We start from the raw sequence: 22497 nt of genomic DNA, 5'->3' as shown, positions 1-22497 counted from the left end.
GTATTAACTATACATAAATATGAGTTTTTAAAACTGAATTGTTGTTTTTTATCTTTATTTCTACAAATCCATACCTAAAAATAACTTATTTTTGGTTTTTATGTCTGTTCATTTCAGAAACAACATAAGTCAGTTAAATAAAAAAACCCTAAAAAGATGAAAAGTAAATTTTTTTTTCGAAATTTTAATACAACTTTGTTTTAGTTAGTATTAAGTATATTTGGTAATTTTTTGAAAATCATTATCACTTTTTATGAATTATTTAAATGTTTTTTCTCATTTCCCAAAAGTTGCTTTTTTTGACTTAAGGTATTTCTGAAATGACCCGTTCAAATGTTATTATTTTTACACTTTTTGCATTTAATAACTTTACTTTTTTTCCTTAGCTTTTACTTTTCCAGTAAGATTTCTCATGGTTTACTGTTGGTTTTACGTTTTTAAGTTGTTGTTGTTTTTTTTAAGCTAACTTAAGTTGCTTCTCTTTTTTTGATTGCGCACTAACTCTAAAAGTGTTTACTTTTCAAAATAAAGCTAAAGCAGGAAATGAGAAGAAAAAAAAGAGACGTACGAAAAATATTTACTATTTAAAATAGCTCTCAAAAAATATTTCAGTTTTTAGAAAATTAATTATAATGGTTTCAATGTAATGAAATAATCATTAAATATACACTATTACATTATATTACATTATATTACATTATATTACATTATATTACATTATATTACATTATATTACATTATATTACATTATATTACATTATATTACATTATATTACATTATATTACATTATATTACATTATATTACATTATATTACATTATATTACATTATATTTTGTTTGCTTTTGTTCGAAAATAGTAATAAGCATCTTATTAAGCTGAGACGTAATTATTAACCTCTGACAGTTTTTTTTTTTTGTAAGCAAATGTTTTCAAACTTTAACAACCAAATTTAAAAAAGTTGCTTGTTTTAAGTTACGAAACCTATAAAAATGAAAAAAAATCTATAAAGGATTGTTCATAGAGTACGTACACTTGTAGAGGAAGAGAGTCTACAATAGCTTTTCGGTATTTTTACTTTAAGGTTTTGAAGCTTAAGTTAAAATACCGAAAAGCTTTTTTGTTCAAACTGTAAATATCAAAATAACTTTTATACTTCTAAATTATTAAATCAAAAAGGAATCTTTGATATAAACACACGTACAATATACACTATGAGAACTCTTGGAATAGGATATTCTGGAATTCAAAAATTTATAACCCTCATGAACATACCAAAACCAATTAAGCTAAAAAACTATAATAAACTTGTTTTGAAAATAGCTAATATTACAGAGGAAGTTGCACAGGAAACAATGGCTGATGCTGTAGCTGATTTAGGACAAATTTGTCAAAATGAAGATGAAATTTTTGATATTGGTGTACCGTGTGATGGGACATGGCAGCGTAGGGGATTTTTCTTATTTAATGGTGTGGTTGCTGCACTCTCATTGGACCGTGGAAAAGTTTTAGATGTTGAGGTAATGAGTTAATTTTGCAGAGGGTGCTCTTTAAATTAAAACCTTGCTAAAAGAAATCCTATTGCTTATGCCAAGTGGAAAAATTTACATATTTGTAATATGAACTTCATTGGTTCTGCAAGTGGAATGAAATGCAAAGGAGCCAGTCGCATTTTCCAGCGATGGATTCAAAAACATAAACTAAAATATGTTAACTTTTTGGTTGATGAAGATAGTAAAAGCTACAATATTGTCAAGGATGTTTATTCTGACACTCGAGTATCTAAATAAGAATGTGTTGGGCACTACCTGTTTCTACCTGGACCTGTTTTTGAGGACCTCACTAAAGATGATGAACTTAAAAAACGTCTTCACAGCAAAACACAAAATTCAAATGAGTCCTTTTAATGGAAAAATTTGGAATTGTATACCGAAAACAAAATTTGGCACCATTACAGTGCTAAAGTTTGGTGTCTACGAGGCTGTAGCTAAATATTAATATTGGGATGAAATCGTCAATCCTGATTTAAGAACAACTTAACATGATTCCTGGCTATTATATAATAAACGGCTCAAACGCTATAAACAAAATCTACCTCAAACGGTCAATCTATTAAGGAAAGCCAAATAATAAATTGTGTTGTCAAAAGTTAAGGGCTAAAAAATTGAAGAAAAGTGACAAAACCTTAAAAAATAAAGGCAATTTATATGGAAAAAGGAGGTTTTTAATTTAAATTCTTAAATGTAATATTTATTATGTCTGGAGATTTTTTTATTTAATAATTTTACGATTTTAGCATTTTCTCAGTTTGAGGTTTTTCAATATGCCGGCCAATGTTGCAATAGAACCACTTATGCTTTTGTCTCAAATTTTCAGCATATCTTCCTTTTAATAAGACCTCTGTTTTAAATGGAACATTTTGATATCTCAAGAAATTTTGATATCTTAAGAAAAAACTAGTATGGCTGTTTTACCTTTTCAAAAATTGACCTTTTTTATGATACCATTTTTAACGGACATGTCCTCAGACCCAGATTTTTTTTTTCCATATCTCTTCCATTTATAACACTCATGCACTTATTCTAAATGTAATACCAAAGTTTCACTTTGCCTTTTTTAATAGTTTTTGCTGAATCTTATATGCAACAATCGTTGACCAAAAAAAAAAAAGTGTAAATTTTTTCTTTTCATTATATTGTATGTTAGATTACTTAAAAAGTTTTCTTCTATTGTCTATATTTAATTTTATTATTTAAGCTCCTTTTATTTATTACCTTTGTTGCAAAGTAGTGCATGCTGCAAAGTAGTGCAGGCTGCAAAGTAGTGCATGCTGCAAAGTAGTGCATGCTGCAAAGTAGTGCATGCTGCAAAGTAGTGCATGCTGCAAAGTAGTGCATGCTGCAAAGTAGTGCATGCTGCAAAGTAGTGCTTGTAGAATGCAATACTCTGCAGAATGGATTGTAAACAATTCAGGCAGAGCAAGAGAAATGCAGTTTTTTAGTGAATATTTAAATGCATTTTTCCTACAACAATCAGCTGTTTCATAACATAGTATGGGTTATCGAGTCATTTGCTAGAACAATTTTTTATTAATAAATTTTGAAAATCAATAAAATGATTATCAGACTAAAAGTCAAAATAACTTACCTAAACTTCAAACCATAATGCATTACAATATGTTTTACCAACACTTGTTCAATGTGTTTAAATTCTTTCCACCTCGATTATTATTAATCAAAACTTGTACAATGCGTTTTAAATTCTGCCTCTCAATTATTATTTATCAACACTTGTACGATGTTGTTTAAATTCTGTCCTCATCAATTATTTTGTACCAACTTTTGTACAATGTATTTTAAATTCTTACCCACTCAATTATATTGTACCAATACTTGTACGATATGTTTTAAATTCCGTCTACCTCAAACATGCGCATAGTATTTATTTTCAAATATTTATCTATATTTACCTCCATTATTATTGGTAGAATCACTGCCAATAGCAACTATAACAATAGCAACTAGAGTTGATTCCATGTTGCATAATCCAGTTATATATGTTTTGTAATGTGCTCTGGTAATATTAAACTCAGATCTATTTTATTTGTTATTTATAATGTGTTAAGAGTATAAAGCTACTTGGGTATATATAAGGGTATAAAGTCTTTGCACTAGCAGATCAAGTATCTTTTTGTGTAAGACTGTTGAAATTTTCCATTTCATCTAGTTAAAAAAACATAATTTTTTTATATTACCAAACGTTTTACATTTATCTCTATCTTTATTTTTCACAATATTGTTAGTCCTAAAATTTGACTTATTTATACTATCATTCCTAAAATTTAACTTGTTTCATTATATTTAATTTAGTGTATTAGAGATGTCACGAATAGTGATTTTTCCGAAAACCAAATACTGAATATTTGACAAGACGTTTGTTCGAAGCAGCGAATATTCGACAACACTTAGTTATTTTGATATAAAGATGGTGGAAGAAAAAGTCAGTTGCAAATGATATTAGCTTTTACATAAAACTGTTTGATTAAATTAGATAGTAGACCAGTTTAAAATAAAAATTTAAATAGTTAAGTGTCTAGATGTTAAAATATTGTTTATTGATGAAAAAAATTCTAAATCTAAATCTAAAATTTTAATTGTAGTATTAAATGATTTTTTTTTAAATTGTTATATAATTTTGCTTCTTTTGAGATCCAACATGGCATACTTTTGAAGAAAGGGAGTTTAAACATATTTAGTTCAATTTTTTTTCAAAACATTAGGGAGCCTTTAAAAAGTAAAAGTAACTGAGCAGTCTCTAAAACACACTATGCACAGCTTGGTATTTTAAACTAATTTTAACCACAAAGTACATCAAATCAAAGGGTAAACCGTATAAGGTTGCAATTTTTTTTTAATTATAGAATTTTAAACTAGTTGTGGTCAGCACACGTAAAAAATTATTTTAACAGAGCATTACAAAATTTTATTATTATTTGCTGGTGGCAGGGTACGTAGTGAATGGTTATTTTTAGAAGTATATATAGTTTGTAAGGAACTCGTAATTATTTGCTATCATCAAACAATGAAACAGTTTTATCATAACTTACCACCAATAGATTTTAACTATCAAGTGTGCCAATTATTTGTTAAAATAAAAAATGTATAAAATTCCTTATATGAAATCTGTCTTTATGCACTTTTTTCGTTACAATCTGGTATTCGGTATTCGCTTGAATAGTTTACAATATTCGGCCAAATAACGAATACCGAATAATCGTGACATCTCTAAAGTGTATTCAATTATCTCATGATCATGATTCAGAAAGGAATGTTTCTGCATAGCAACATTTTTTATAAACTTTTTGAAACTCGTTTAAAAAACGTTTTCTCAGAATGGAATTTTTTGTTATTTTCTCTCTCTCTTTCTCTCTCTCTCTCTCTCTCTCTCTCTCTCTTTCTTTCTTTCTCTCTCTCTCTCTTTCTCTCTCTCTCTCTATATATATATATATATATATATATATATATATATATATATATATATATATATATATATATATATATATATATTTCCCTTTGCTATAAAAAAAAAAATAGGGCTCTTTACCTACATTTCATCTTTGGGACTTGAATCATATAAGACTTTAGCTACTGCTCTACAGATACAACTTTACCAGTCAAAATCAACAAAAAAAGCAACGTAAACGTAATATTATTTGGTATAACCCTCCGTTCAGCTTAAACGTCAAAACAAAAATAGGAAACCGTTTTCTAGCCCTTATTGACTTACATTTTCCAGCCGGCCACAAGCTACATAAAATATTCAACCGAAATTCTATTAAGATTAGCTACAGTTGCATGCCTAACCTAAAATCTATCATAAATTCGCATAATTTCAAAATTTTACACAACAAAAATCAATTAAAAACCAACCAATGTAACTGCGTAGATAAAGCATTTTGTCCTTTGAACAATCAATGTTTATCTAACAATATTGTCTATCAAGCAACCGTAAGTTCCAGTCATCATGATCGTAATAAAAAAGTATATTTTGGCATTAGTAATACACCATTTAAACTAAGATACGCAAACCATCTCAAATCATTTGCATCAGTTAAATATAGAAATGACACAGAACTATCTAAGGAAATATGGAGCTTAAAAGACCAAAACATAAAGCCCATTATAGAATGGAAAATTGTCAAACGTTGTAAACCTTACAATCTAGCAACAAAAATATGCCACCTTTGTCTCTACGAAAAATATGTAATTTTATCGCATAATGGAAAAAACCTACTGAATAAAAAAAACGAAATCGTATCTCAGTGTCGACATTCAAAAAAATTCCTATTATCTTTATTTGACACAGGGGACTAGTAAACTATAACGGCTTTTTGTTTTTTGTTTTTTGATTTGTTTTTTACGTAGATTTGTTTATAACGTCAGATGTCATTCTACAGTAATTTTTTACGTTTTTGTAACGTTTTGTTTACGTTTTTTGTTTGTATTAACGGCTGATGATTGCCTTCGGGCATGAAACTTTAAGTCCCGCTAATCAGTTGTTTTTATTCATCTAAATATAATTATATATATATATATATATATATATATATATATATATATATATATATATATATATATATATATATATATATATATATATATATATATTTGCAGTTTTCTTCCTTTTATTATTAGTTTTTATTTTGTCTTCTTTAAAACTTTAGGCATTTCCATAAATCCGCATTTTTTGGTATTTGAGATATCTAAATTTATGGAGAAAAGGAAAATAGTTGAGGGGGAAAATATCATGATGGTTGGCGGCGAAAATTTCAGGGCTTTATATTCCCTGGCTCCAATCATGCCAATTTTTTTAAAAGCATCATTACTGGACATAGTTATAAACATTTAAACTCCTTTAAGTTTGCTCAATGTCTAGAAGTTAAATATCTCAAATACCAAAAAATGCTGTCTCTTTGATTAAGATTTTATGAACTGGAGTTCTTTTATGAAAAATGCTCTATCCTTTATTGAGATTTCATGAACTGGAGTTCTATTATAACAATTTTGTTTTTTCTCTTGTATTGACAAAAAATATAAGCTTTAAAAAAGCAAGAAATTATATGTTTTTCTTTTTACATAAATATTTATTTAATTGATATGGAAATCCGATTTTAAAATCGATGAAATATTATCATCCGCGTTTACATCCGAGTTATATGCTTAAACTAATTTAGAAGCGCATTTATTTATCAAAGTTGAAATCAAATCAATGTATATATATGTATATAAATATATATATATATATATATATATATATATAATATATATATATATATATATATATATATATATATATATATATGTACATATATATATATATAAATATATATATATATATATATATATATATATATATATATATATATATATATATATATATATATATATATATATATATATATATATATATATATATATATACATATATATATATATGAATATATATTCTGAGTAGAGATATAAATATATAAATTCTAAATAAAGTTGTTTCATCAAGGATATTTACAAATAGTAATAAGTACTAATATAATAATAGTAAACACCTGTCTAATTCAATAATAATAAAAATAAAGAAAAAAATAATCATTGTAATACCAGTAATAATAGTGCTAATTATAAAAAGTCTATACTATACTATGCTAAAATAATAACAATAACAATAATAACAACAATAATAGCAATAATAAAAATAACAATAGTTATAACAACAATAAATAATAATAATATTTATAATAATAATTATAGTAACAGCAAGAATAATAATACTCATTATGATAAAATAGAGAAATGATAACAATAATAGTTATTAGTAAAATTTTTGCCAAAAAATATTTTTTTCATGTTTACTATTTTTGTTTCCACGTGTTGACCAACGGAGCCATCTAATCAACTAGACATAGGAGAGGTGATTCCAATAACAGGTTATGGATTGTACAATCCTTTTGTAAAAATCCAAAAAAAAAAAAAAAAAAGATATTCAGAAAATTAGCGAGACTTGTTATAAGTTGAAAAATAATCTCTTTGTTAGGAAGGGGAGGGAGAGTATGATAAGCACATTATGTAAGTGCTATTAACCCAGTGTATATGACGAACTTACGTGCTAGCTAGAGGATTGATCACTTATATAACCAAAAGGAAAAAAAAATGCGTAAAAAACGCTAATACGTAAACGAAACCCAATACACGAAACTTAAATTGCTGAAATGTGACGCAGCTAAATCACTACGCTTCTGTATCAGTTAACATTTTAAAAAATAAGATAGGTAATTGTGTATTCCTAGTTTTAAGATAAAAAAAAAATAGTTTAAAAAAAAAAAAAAGATTGCATGAAGTAACAATATCAAGCACTTCACATGCACTAATAAACTAAATTAATAAAACTAAATACAGTGTCTATATCATAAAAATATAACAAACATAGTTAAAGCGCTAAGGATTGGAAGATAAAAGAGGTAAAAAATATTTGTGCTGTTAAAGTGAAATTTAATTAGGCAGGTGCTTTGCAATCACGTTGTTTCGGGAACACTAAGACCTATACTGACGCAATTCGTAAGGAAAATATAATATGTAAATATTTTTGTAAATGGGAAATGTGTAGGATCACGAAATATAAAGTTAGCAATACATTCATACAAACATCTATACGTATACGTTTATTATATCTATCATATATTTAATAAAAAGTAAATTATGCCTGGTATGCCCCGATAATTACCCAAAAATCTGAAAAAATCAAATCTAAAAAACGTGTCAGGTTTTTATTACATTATGAATAAAAAATAACTTATTCCATAAGTTTTATATCATTTTATGTTTTTCAACATTTGTAAATAACAATAAAACTCAATCCCAGCTGTTCATAAACATCATAATCATAGATGCTTTCAACATTAAGTTTTTTGCTCTTTCCATTTAAATACTAGTTAGGTTAGTGACCCTGCTTTCCTAATGGTTAAACATCCCTCTCCAGTAAACCTTTACTTTCCAAATTAATAAATCCTTAAATTTCATTTTAATTCAAAGGAATTAGTTCCAAATCTAAATAAAAAAGTGTTATTTTAAAACATCAACATATTCTGAAGTATGTTATTTAATTTATTATAGGATTTACAGTCGTATCCTTAAAAAGAAATTACCGGTCGATTAAAACTCAAAAGACGCATATTGCATCCGGGCTATCGTGACAATCGACGTAGTGGGCCACAAATTCTTTACATTTATCTCTGTAAAAAAAACACTGGCTAAAAGCTGACTCAAGAAGAATATATCTTCTTCAAAAAAGGGCGATCGTTGTCCGAAACTTTTTATACTCTCATAATAAACAGCTACAATGAACGATTTGAAAGGGCAGCAAAGGAAAGGTACACATTTGATTGTACAACGTTAAGGAAAAGCTAGTATTATTGGAATGCTAGTTATGAATTAAAGCTCGATATAAAATAGCACGCTATACAAAACTACATTAAATAAAAAATTTACCTTCATATTATCTAGAATTTTGAATTAAGTTTTGATCTAAGTTGTCTTTTATGTCTTAGTTAATGATTGCAGTTAAAACTTTCATTTATACAGTTAAAAAATGCAGTTAAAGTATTGCTATTTAAAGTAAAGCACATTGTATTGTCATAGTTTTGGTGATCAAATCAAATTTGTCATAATTATTTAATATTTTATGTATATAACATATTCTATTAAGTGATTTCATGATTTTTTTAAATTTAATTTATGAAACATTTAAAAAAAAAAAAGGAATAATTTTTTCAATTTTCTTGTCATTTTATGTAAACAATGTTCTTATTTCATTTTGCTTATTACTAATAGTCAATATACTAACTAGCAAATATTTTATGTTAATAACACTGTTAAACTTCTTGTTTATAAATTTAAATTAAAACTTTAGTAATAGTTTTATTATAAGAGCATCATATTGTAATATTTATAATAGAACATTATTTACTATATAATATTGTTAATAAAGTTATTTAAAAAATGCAATATACATCTTCATATACTAGATTAGATTTACTAGAAATAATTTATCAGGGTAGCCATAGCTCCTTTAAAATCCTTTAAAGTCTTTTCTTTACAAAAGTCTCCTCTAAAATCCTCTATTATCTTCTAAAAGGTAAAAATTTGATCAAATCTTCTCTTAACTCCCCTTTTTTTAATTTCTTGATAGTAGTATAATGTTAAAAATACTCGGTCTGCGAAACTGGTTTTTGTCTAATAAGGTATTGGGTTGTAAAAAATTGCTTTCGTAAATACACGCCATTCAAGTTCTTTGTAGTTTTGCAAAAAAAATTCTCTAAACTAGATGCAAAATCTCTGCTAAAATCTTCTAATATCCTCTTTTTCTTATGAAAATTTTATGTGTCTGCCCTGAATATGTCTTGAATATATGTAAACATATACACGTCTTCATCACATACGATTATTTGTTATAAATTGCACATCATTCAATTTTTTTAATAAGAGTAAAATTCAACAATGTTTATTTATTTATCATCTATATATATTTATCATCTATATATATTTGATAAGAATTTTTTTTAGTTAAATTAAGTTAAATTTAATTGTCTTATTATTGTAGTTTTGGTTCAGCGAGCTAAGAAACGCAGAGCAAAAGTAGGTAAAAGGCGAAATAGGACTACTCAAAATCCACTATCTGTTGAAAATAATGATAGGTATATTACATTTTTAATTGAAAAGAAAATTTAAGATTTTTTACACAGTTAAATTTTATGCTTTAAATTTATATGCTTTTACAAAGCCTTTTTAAACTTTATATATTATTCCATTGTTTTTTTTTTTTGTTTTTGTTTTTTTGCGTTAACTATATTCACTTTCCTAAAGCCCAGGGCCCTTTCTAGTTATTCTAATCTTGTTTTTTTCAAAAATAATTTATATGTCTAATATATAATTTTGAATCTCTCTACCCTATAACTTTAAACATTGGTGTACAAAGTTGTTGCTCAGACAAACCAGTTGATATTCTTAAAATACTCATAAAAAAAAGTAAATATAAAATATCGTTCTGATATTTTATACAATCTTCAAATAAATAAAAGTCGTTAATAATTTATTTTTAACGTGGTGTTGTCACAAAACACAGTTATTTGTGTAAATTAATTTTAAGTGCATAAGGCTATATACAGTTATATTGTTTGCAAAGAAAGAAAAAATGTGCTCAAAATAAAATATCAATTTTTTTGCAAAAAGTATGAAAATTAATTTCACTATTTATTCTCACTGCTTAAGTTTTTTATTTCTCATATATATATATATATATATATATATATATATATATATATATATATATATATATATATATATATATATATATATATATATATATATATATCAAATACTTTGAGGTCAGCAGTTAGGTCGACATTGCCGAATGCCGACCCTAATTCTGAGGGCTCTATATATGCATATATATATATATATATATATATATATATATATATATATATATATATATATATATATATATATATATATGTATTTATATATGTATAGTAATAATAATTATTGCATAAATTTTATATTAATATAATTTTAGAAAAAAGTTGTTTATATATATGTGTATATATATACATATATATATATATATATTATATATATATATATATATATATATATATATATATATATATATATATATATATATTATTTGAATTATATGTATATATATGCATACATATATATTTCGTTTGTAATATATATAATATATATATATTTTTTTGTGGGTTTTTTTTTGTATATAATTTATTTTGAAGTGATACATTTATAAAACAGTTTTTTGAAATGATTTTTTTTTTTATATTCACAAATGACATAAATAGTTAGATTAGTTTATTTTGACACATTACATGAATCTAAAATAAAAAATCTCCATTCAAATAAAACATTTAAAAAAACAAACAATATAAACAAGTTTCTTTGTTTGTTTTTTAAATAGTCTAATCTCTTATGCATAAACAATGTCTATTGCAATGTTTTTCCACTTAAGTGAAACATTTAAATTACAATTGTAAAAGCAGCTAAAAAATAAAGATTCAAATTATGTGAGAAAACACACTTGATATATAATTTAAAAAAGTAAATATTACAGTGAGGCTGTTTTTAATAAATAATTTATTGTTTATTGTTTTTGTCTTTTTCAAGTAATTATATATATATATATATATATATATATATATATATATATATATATATATATATATATATATATATATATATTCTTTATTTTTATTTATCTAAAAGTCTTTTTATAGTCTGCTTGTATAATGAATATATTTATATCTATAATAGCATATAAAATGTTCTAAATTCACTCTTATATAAAATTTTAACTGTTAAGTTTATATACCAAATATTTTTTTTTAATATAATAAGTTAGTAGCGATATACTGTTAAAACTTTTTCTACTTATTTTTACATTTAAACATTTATGCGAATAAAAAAAAAAACTAAATTTATAACTGTAATGTTAGAATGAAATAATCTAACTGTTGTTGGAACTCATATTGAACATCACAACTGACGTTGTTGTAAAATAAAATTTTAAAAGGCTTATATAGTTTTTATAAATTTGTATCTAGTGTTAATTTATTTTATAAAACACAATTAGCGGGTAAATGAAGTCATTTTAAAAGAATATTATTTATGAGTCACCCTAATACTACTCCACTACCTTAATACTACTCTACTATATATAGTATATATATATATATATATATATATATATATATATATATATATATATATATATATATATATATATATATATATATATATATATATATATACAGGGTGCAGAAAAAGTTCCCGTACTAAAGTATAAATTAAAATTATCTGTATGGTGTTTTCTTTCAATATATAATGTGTTTTAAGTATTCTTTTGTATTCCTTCATATTCTTTTAGTATTTTTTAGTATTGTTTTGTTTTAAATCAAAGTGTTATTTGTTTCTCGTCTTATACAGGAACTTTTGCTGTTTTTGCTGTTTATATTTTTGTATGGGAAATTTTTACACACCCTATATATATATATATATATATATAATATATATATATATATATATATATATATATATATATATATATATATTATTGTGAATATAGGTTGGCGCAATATTAATGTAATCTGACCACTTTATATAAAGTAGAAAAAGATGAATAAATTTTTTTTTTATTGTAAAAAAATAGGTATGTAGGGATTATATGCATTTGTTGGAAATATTATTATATGCAGGTGCTCTTCTAAGGATGGACCAATTCAAAATAAAATGATCAATACTTTTATCTTTCAAATCCCATATTTATTTTGATGGTATATTTTGAATACTTTTTATTTTTAAAGTCTAACAAATTCAGGAATTTCTTTTCCATCTATTTATTTTAGATATAACAAGTAAAATAATCAATATTATTGATTTGAGCCTTTGTTGTGATGATGGTTCAGTAGTAATGCGTAAAAAAATAAATTCCATAACTTGATAAAATTAGAAAAGAGATTATGAAATTTTTTTAAAATATTGGCTTTTGAATTAAAATAAGCGTAAATTTAAAAACTGTGAGTTTTCTAGTTGTCACAATTTACTTCTCTGAAATTCATAATAAGCCTTTCAAATAACCAAATGATAAATTATTTTACATTAATATTAACTCAAATCATCCACCCCAAATTCTAAAACAAATCACAATTTCAATTAATAACAGGCTAAACTAAAGCACCTCTAATGAAAATGTATTCAATTCCTCTAAACAAATTTTTGAAGATGCCCTTAAAAAAATTAATTTCGAAATTTTGAACTAATATTTGACCCTGAAAAAAAATAATGCAAAATAGAAATGTAATTTGGTTAAGACCACCCACCCCACCCTCCTCCTCCTCATATAGTAAAATTGTTTCCGCTAACATAGGGAAAATGTTTTTAAAGTTGGCAAATAAACACTTCTCGCCCTCAAATAAAAATATAGTTACATTATGTTTTTATTTGAAATGCAATTAAAGTTAGTAACAGTTGCAAAAAAAAAAAAAAGGAAAATATTATAAAAGGTCACAATAGTGCTTTGTTAAACAAAAAAGAAATCCTAAATGAAAAAATTAATTATTCAATCAGTAAAACAATTGTTCAATGAGTGGAAATGTTTATTAAAAAATCTGATATATAAATGTGTTTCTTCTACGAATGTACCTGATAAACAATATATTGGCTTAACAGTAATATATATGATTTTATATTGAATTGGACCATCCTTCCAAAAGCACCTGCATATAATAATATTTTCAAAAAATGCATATTATGCCTATAAAAAAAAATTGAAATAATTACAATGCAAACCAAGAATGTTTATTAAACAAAAAATCAAAATGGATTTTTTGTTTAATAAATATTCTTGTTTATTAAACAAAAGTTTCTCCTTAAAAACTATAAGTGAGCTCAAAAAAAAATTCTATTAAATGACCCTTTTTAAAAAAACATATTAAAAAAAAAAACAGAAGTGAATTTTGTGAAAGTGAAAAAAATATATTTAAAAAAAACAGTAGTGAATTTTAAAGAATTATTTTTTCTAATATTGTTTGCATATTTCACAAATGTGTGAATATTTACAGTAGTTAAGACATTTATGACTTCCTATAATTTAATTTTTGATATAAATTGAAGTTTTATCAATTTGATCATTCATTTTTGATGAGTTTATGTGGAAAAAGTTTGATAAGTGACATTTTACTAATTTAATTTACATAATATATATATATATATATATATATATATATATATATATATATATATATATATATATATATATATATATATATACATATATATATATATATATATATATATATATATATATATATATATATATATATATATATATATACATATATATATATATATATATACATATATATATATATACATATATATATATATACATATATATATATATATATATATATATATATATATATATATATATATATATATATATATATATATATATATATATATATATATATATATATATATATATATACACACATGTACACACACATACTTTAGTCAATATAGATATACATTTACCGCCATAAAGGGGTTTAGGTCGAAGGTGAAGGTACCTTGGATTTTTCTTTATAGAATTATCAGGTAGGCAAAATAGGATAATCCTAGCCAAAAATTAAAACTAGAGCTGCTCTTAAATTGAATTTTTGCTGATTTTATTTTTTATTGTTAATAAATTTTATACTCCCATAACTTTGTATCTTTGGTTCTACAGGTAACTTAAAAAAACTCAATAGGAGAGAATAAATCTTAAAATTTTAAATTATAATGATAATGTGTTGTTGTTTTTGTGAATTTCTTATTTCAAATTTTTATATTGAACTAAAAATGCAATTCTTATTTATTTAAATGCAAAATATTGCATACAAATATTTTTAATAGTTTCAAAATATGTTATTATAGTTTTCTCATCATAATGTCCCATAACTTATCATATCTTCATTGTTTTTTTAAACTATGATGAGATAAAAAGGACATTTGTTAGAATTTTTCATTTATTATTATTCATTTTAACCAACTGATATTTGATGCATAATCTTTACATTCTCATGGAGCTGTATGTTACAGCTCCATGAGAATGTAAAGATTATGCATCAAATTCTTTTCAGTTTTTTTCTGTTTTTCCATTCTTTTCAGTTTTTTTCTGTGAAAAGGGTTACTTTCACTGAACCTCTTAATAGTCTTATTAATGTTCTTGTGAACAGCTTCTGATGTGATGACGATCCAAATAATTATTCAAGTGATATTTAATGATATGGTACTTCCATTTTGAGCCTTGATCTGTTATTGCCATTCCTAAATCTACTCCTCTGTCAATTTTGATATTTTTTTGTTTTTTTTATCTGACTTTTCTAAAATCTTGTAATCAGAAAAATGCTCCTTCAATACACCTTACATGTTTTGAAACAAAAATTGCAAATGTATTTTTTTAACTTCTGATAAGGTTTTTTTGACCCTGAGCTTCATTCAAATGGAAATTTTGTAATCTTATTTTTTGATGGTTTGTAGTTTTGCATTAATCAGTGTAATAATTTTTCTCTCAGCAATTAAAGCTAATTATAATATCCTAAATTTCATTGTTTGTCAAGACTTTTCAGTTGTTGCTTTTTTTTGCATAATTCTTTCAAAAAGCTTTTAATATTCTTTATTTCTTTTTCTGCATACAATTCTGATATTTTATTTTTTCAAGGCTAATAGTATTTTTTTTTTTCAAGATGACGGTTGAAGCGTGACATCTTTTTGTCTAGTTTATATTAACTGCAGTTGTCTATGTTCACTATTTTTGATTTAACTACATTTTTTTTATTTTTAAGAATACGACCATCATAACCTTTTTTGTTTGCTATACTAACAGTTTTGAGTTTTTGTTTACAAGCAATAAAAAAAAAAATTAGATTTTATTAGTCATATGTCATTAATTTTTTTTCTCATTTAAAAGAAAATTAAAAGGAAAAACATTAGTATGGAAATCCTCCTAGTGTTAGTCTCACTATAAAAATACTCTGTTTGGATTTGCAAAACCAGTTAAAGCCAGAAAATGCATTCTGTTGTAAGAAATTGCTTAAACTTTTTCATAATGTCATATTTAAAAAATATACATATATATTCTTAAATATGATATTATGGAAGACTTCCATAATGTCACATTTAAGAAATTAATATTATGGAAATCTGTTTAAACCAAATCAGTGCAGAACCATAAGCATTAAACTAAAAAATTAACACATATTAGTTTTGCACCAATCTTATGTTAGTGGTTAGAATAACAAATTTATGGTAAAATAGTTGTGAACTGGACTATCAGTTGTAGTTGCACACTAGATTTATGATGTAGTAGATATATGGGTCAAATTTATAAAATTTAAAATTTCATAAAAATGGTTTTTGTCTTGTAAGTATTATACTTGCACTGACTTAAAAAGGATATCACTACAAAAAAATCAAACTGTTTAAAATTTTGTTTTGGGGCAGTTTTATGCAAAATTATACTCTTTACCTGATTCACCTTAATATCTTATCCAGCAATAACTTAAGCTTAAAACAGATAAATGTTTGCAAATTGTTTCTGGTACAATTTTTGATGCCACAATTTTTGATGCCCAAAGATATTTTTTGCAAGCATACAGTATATACAGAATTATGTAAGCAAAAAAATAAAACTAAAGAATTAATACTGATATTAACAATTTTAATTTAAAAATAGAACAAATGCCATTCATTTGAGCTTTAAAATTTTTGATTTTGTGAAAGTCAAAGCCATAAAATAAAAACGAGAAATAAACTTTATAACTCTATAACATAACTAGAAGCAAATGCAAAACAAAAATTAGAAACAAAATTTAAAATCTAGTTAAATATTAACTAAATATGTTATATTTTTTATTAGGGACTGTTTGTAAATGAACAAATATAATGTTAAATGTTTCTAACATTTTATAGTTTCTTTAAAAAAATTTTACAGCATTTAAAAACAATTTAAAATTAACCATGTAAAGATTTTAAATTTGTCATGGTCAAACTTGCTAACATAAAGTTTATACAGAGAAGAAAAAAAGCAATAAAGGCTGTTTTAGAACGATGTCTTCCAGACTTTATGAACAGGATTTTTTTACATATAATTGGTGTGCAAAAGCTTGATTTAAAATTACCTATTGAAAATGCAATTGCACAAGAAAGGTAGGTAGATGTCTTCTTGAATTTTTGTTTCTAATTAAAATATTTTCTGCTTTAGATTTTGATTTTTATGAGTTTTAGATTTTGCTGTAGACTAGTTTTAATGGATTCTTTAGTTTTAGTTACTTTAGTTAGTCGTTCTGTAAGATAATAGAATTATCCTACAGAACAGAATATTATAATAGAATTGCTTTAATAGGTCTGTTGGTCTGTTTTAGTCAAGGTATCTTAGAAGGTCTGTAGGTTTATTTTAACCGAATCACCTTACAAGGTCTTTAGGTCTGCTTTTTTGAAATCACTTTAATAGTCCTTTGAACTTCTTTTGTATTTGTAACTTATTGGGGTTTTTTTTAACAGAGTTATCTTAGTAGGTTTGTTGTTCTGTTTTAGTGGAATCAATTTATTAGATCCGTACATCTGTTTTAACTAAATAAGCACCTTTCTAAAGTGTCTAAGATGATTGGTGCCGAAGGTGCTTATGTTGCCTATTTCCAACAGTTAAAACATTTATGATGTAAATAAATTTTTTTTCCATTAGTCAGACTTTGGCTAGTTTGGAAGATTTAAATTTTTTATATATATCAGAGATAAGCGTTAAGAATAAAACTCATTTTCTTGAATGGCCAATTTTATATAAATTAATTTAGAAAAATATGTGAAGTAGTCGCTTGCACTTCAGCAATAAAAACAATGTGAAGAGAGTTTTGTTCACTTAGAAACAATGTTTTGTCCACTTTTGTGAATTGCAAAATTATGATTATTTTAGCCCAAATTGCAACAACAACAACAACAACAAAAAAAACATTAAAAAACCAACACTTTTGACAAGATAGCAACTACTGACATTTGCGATCATAAAGATTTGGTAACAAGAACTGTTAGTTACATAAGCTAATTAGATGATAAAACATCTTATGATGTAAAAACAATTGTTATCAAAAAAAGATTTAACAATCATAGAGTTTATAATCATTTACAAAAATATTTTTTATGAAACTATGATGACAAAAAACATATATATAACAGATATATAAAGCAGATGTCTCTAACATTTGTTTTATAAATCACAAATAAAAGTTATTTAACAGATATCAAAAGTTAAAATTTTATATTGCTAATAAATAACTTGTAGCTATATTATGTATAGTATCTAATGTATCTATATATTATTACAATAGCACCAATGTATCTATTTATTATAACAGACATCAAAGTGCAAATCTTACAATAGAAGTCCAAAGTACAATGCAAGTTATATTTGCTCTATATCACTAGTAAAAGATATAACTTGTCTCTATTTTAAGAATAGCGATATCTAACAGACATCAAAAGTACAAATAACATTTTTTACTTTTGAATTACAACATAAGTTGTATCTCAGGCATCAGTTTTCATAAATCAAATGTTCACAAACCATATTTTTATCAATCGTTTGAAATTTGAAAATGATCTGTACTTTTGGCTTCCATTTTATATTGTGAACCCCCATCGTCAGAAAATTGTAGATAGAAAAAGACTTGCTGCTAAAAAAATTATTATTCAAGACTCAGCAATTCTAATATGAATCACCCTTGTACCCACAAAGCGATAACTTTTAGTCATACTAATTCATAAATAATTATGTTTATAAATGTAAAAATTTAAACTTTAAAGATTGTATTATTTTATCTTTGATCTAGATCTAGGCTAGACTTTGATCTAGATCTAGAAAAAGTTAAGCAAAGGAGACCCAGATCAAAACCTTACAAGAAGTTTGTGCCAGAGGTTATAGCATTTATTCAAGTTTAAGTACTTCTTTAAAGTAGGTTATCAGAGGATGCCAATGAAAGAGCATTTTTCTAAAAAGAGTCCATTTTTTCAAAATTTTGTTTTTTCAAATTCAGGTTTTTTATTGAAAAAGGTACAAACCATACTAAGTTAGTATAATTAAAATGTTTATTTTTTGCAAATACAGTAGTAAATGGAGTTAATAGGTCAAGAGCAATAAGGAACTGGGACTCTTATAGTTGAATTTGTGCAGTTTATGAGTGACAGCTTTAGTTTTAAACGTTTAGCTTGAAAAGAAAAGATCTTTTAACTGTGGTATAAAACTTTTTGAAGAAATCTGATCAAACTTATTTTTATAGTAAAACTTGTTCAAGATGGTAGAGCGTAAAATCAAAGAAGGTAAACAGAGTGTTAGCCAGAAATATATTTTTTGCAGCATTTTTTTGATATTGGGAATATTTATTATTATTGTTATAGAAAATATTGAGGAATTATTTACTAAAAAAAATTCATATTACTTAAAAAAAAGGTCTTTTTATTTTGGGAATTTTAAACCTATTTGTAATTCTGTGAAATACGCCATATAGCCATTGGGCTGGCTTATACCCTGGTAAATTGGAAAGTGAGACTATGGTTTCATGACAAAATAAAAGGAAAAAGTTTGGTGAATGAGAGGTTACTAACATGCAGCTGTAGGATTGATGTCTTTGCAACCAGCAATAAATGATTAATGGTTTACTTAAGTTGATGCAGTTTATTTATTGAGAGTAATTGATATGAAATTTCATATGTTCAACAGTGATGAAAGTGGATTAAAATTCTATCAAGCTAAAGTCAACATTTTTTTGTCAAAAAGGTTTTAAAAAATCCAAAACAACTGTTCTCAACAAAATGGCTACACTTTTTAACTTATTGTAGTACTTTTGGAAATAACCTGCCACATCAAGTCTTTTGCAAAGGTTAAAGCTTAATAAAAGGTTGTAAGGTGGCATTTCTGATGTTTATTGTTCTAGTACCAAAAAAAGTTGGATGTAAAGTGAAAATTTTATAAAATAGATTTGTTTAATTTTTTTGGATCATACAAACTTCACTGATATAAAATTTAAAAAAAAAAAGTTCTTAAATAACAAGTGTAGTAAAAGAGTAGAGAAAAACCTTTTTAAATTTAACCAAACAAAGAAATACAAAAAAAAATTACGTCTTCTAGTCAAAATGTCAATGTTATGGGCTGTAATCCCATATTAATTGTCATTTATTTTCATTTATTCAAAACTTTATTTAAAGTTGATTGCATACAGTAGTTTATAAATGAACTAATTAAAATCAACACAATAAACTGTATACACAATGCAAACTAACACAAATGTCACAAAAAATGCCATAAAAAACTCTGTAACAACTAGCATAACAACATACTTAAATAAAATATTGTGCTGAAAAGTTTTAAAACAAAACAACCAGGTTTGCTAAACAAAAAAATGTTAGCGCTGTCTGTTTTCTCTTACTTGCATTCTCTTGCATTTTTCATGGTCTCAGTTTGAACTTTTTTTTAAACTTATGACAACAATGTGTATAACATAACTAAATAAAATGAAACAAATTTTCTTATGCAATGAAATGCAACAAGGTTGCTAATGGCAAACAACTTTTTTAGCAGTTTGAAAAAAAAATTTGAAAGAAAGTGAGAAAAAAAATTAAAATAAAGAAAAAATGTTAAATAAAAAATTAAAGTTAAAAAAAGAAAAAAAAGAAATTAAAAATAATATAAAAATTATTACACCTTTCAAATTTGTATTATAATTTACTCCTTTTAAAATTTTTTTATAGCATTGATCATAGTCAGGTGTCTAACAATATTGACAAGACAGCAAATGAGGGTGATAATGATGAAAATGCTTATTGTTCTGCTAGTGATGAAGATTACATAACAGGATCTGATGACGAAGAGCAAGAAGATGTGCGTGATTACTGCAAGGGTAAAAAAAAACTTTATTTTGTAAATTATGTTTCTTTTATTTCAGGAGGCAATCTGGATAAATATCCTGGATAATAAAAATAGCTTGTTGAGAGCTTGATGTTTTGGAAATAAAAAGATACCCGTAACAATAATTGGCATTTGTCTAACATTTATTGTTATAAATTTTTCATTGGTTTGGAATAGAATCAACTTAAGATTTTTGTTGTTGTTTAAAAAATATATATAATATATAATGTATGAATAAAATTTTTATATTAAAAATTTGTTAACAACCAAAGAAAATGAACTATAATGCTTTAAATCTTTTTTTAAAGTTCAAATTAAAAATTTTTTAGTTTTAAAGTAAAAATTGAATAATAAATTGTAAATAAATTGTTTTCACAGATTGCGCTGTTGAACTTTAATGAATTTGTTTTGTTTTGAAGTTTGTTTTTTTTTGATGAAAATATCTATGGCTATAAAATTTATCTGAGATAAACTTTGTTGAGACAGCAAGTATAAACCAAAACCAAAAAATTTATTTTATATTTTACCCATAATAAGTTAGTTTTAAAATTTTTAACAACTCATTAAGTTATTTAATTTTTCTTTAATGAGGACTAAAAATGCATCTTTGAATGTTTTGAAAAGAAATTCTGTAAGTTTACTGTAATTTCAAATAACTGTAAAATTTCCAAAAATGATTAACATAGAATGTATTGTTTTAAGTAACTTATATTAGGTTTATAAATATAACAAGAAGTGCAAAATATCTTATGTAACTTTTTTTTAAATGCGGTGTGAATACCTAAAATGTTTAAGTTGTGTTGAATGTTGCAAGTTGTGTTGAATGTTGCAATTACATAACTGTTATACTGTGATGACAAACTGCATGATATAATTTGCAAAAAATACATAAAGTTTAAATACCAACAAAAATGCAATTAACAGTTTATAACATACATCAAAGATATTCCAGATATTTAGCCCCTGAACTCTTTTTAACTTACAAAAGTTCGTTGAAAATTTGTAACAAATCATTTAAATAATTAGGCTGCCTGCCTAAACCTTTAGTTGTTGTTTATACATTCACTGTGACTATCCCTACAAAAATCAGTTGAGTTATGGACACTCCACTGTGTCTATCCACCGAAATCAGTAAATATATCTACACTCATTCTACAAAATGAAAAACTACGAAAGTTTTTTTTTTCCATTCAAACTGCAATCTAAAATCTTTGGTTTTAAATTTTAAATCTAGCTGCAATATTTTGCTGACTCTTAAATAAAGATTAAGTATCTGGCAAAATTCTTTACATTTTACTTTATTTTAGGTCTGACTTTTTCACTTTGTGCAATCTGAGGTCCTTTTTATGCGTTTTTTTCTTCAAGATGAGTCTTAAGTCAAAAATTTTTTGTTTATCGTGTCTTAAGTTGCTCACTTCTTAAGTTGCTCTCCTCTTGC

The 22497-nt window shown here is 24.7% G+C and overlaps 1 protein-coding gene across 4 annotated transcripts in view; it reads left to right on the top strand.

Moving 5' to 3' along the window:
- The first annotated feature begins 8703 nt into the window (after positions 1 to 8703).
- Positions 8704 to 22497, top strand: part of LOC100201787 (SRSF protein kinase 3) — a 56262-nt gene continuing 42468 nt past the window's right edge. For 2 of the 4 annotated variants that reach the window (XM_065817731.1, XM_065817729.1), the window contains exons 1-3: positions 8704 to 8919; positions 10149 to 10242; positions 20903 to 21051. In XM_065817731.1, the coding sequence (XP_065673803.1) occupies positions 8889 to 8919; positions 10149 to 10242; positions 20903 to 21051 (274 nt within the window). In that variant the 5' untranslated portion in view covers positions 8704 to 8888. Of the gene's footprint in view, positions 8920 to 10148; positions 10243 to 17072; positions 17312 to 20902; positions 21052 to 22497 lie in introns of those variants that run through there. The other 2 variants (XM_065817728.1, XM_065817727.1) reach the window with 1 other exon arrangement.

Source organism: Hydra vulgaris, chromosome 14 (genome assembly GCF_038396675.1).
Source record: "Hydra vulgaris chromosome 14, alternate assembly HydraT2T_AEP".
NCBI classification, from domain to species: domain Eukaryota; kingdom Metazoa; phylum Cnidaria; class Hydrozoa; order Anthoathecata; family Hydridae; genus Hydra; species Hydra vulgaris.
This window is presented reverse-complemented; position numbering and strand designations above follow the sequence as displayed.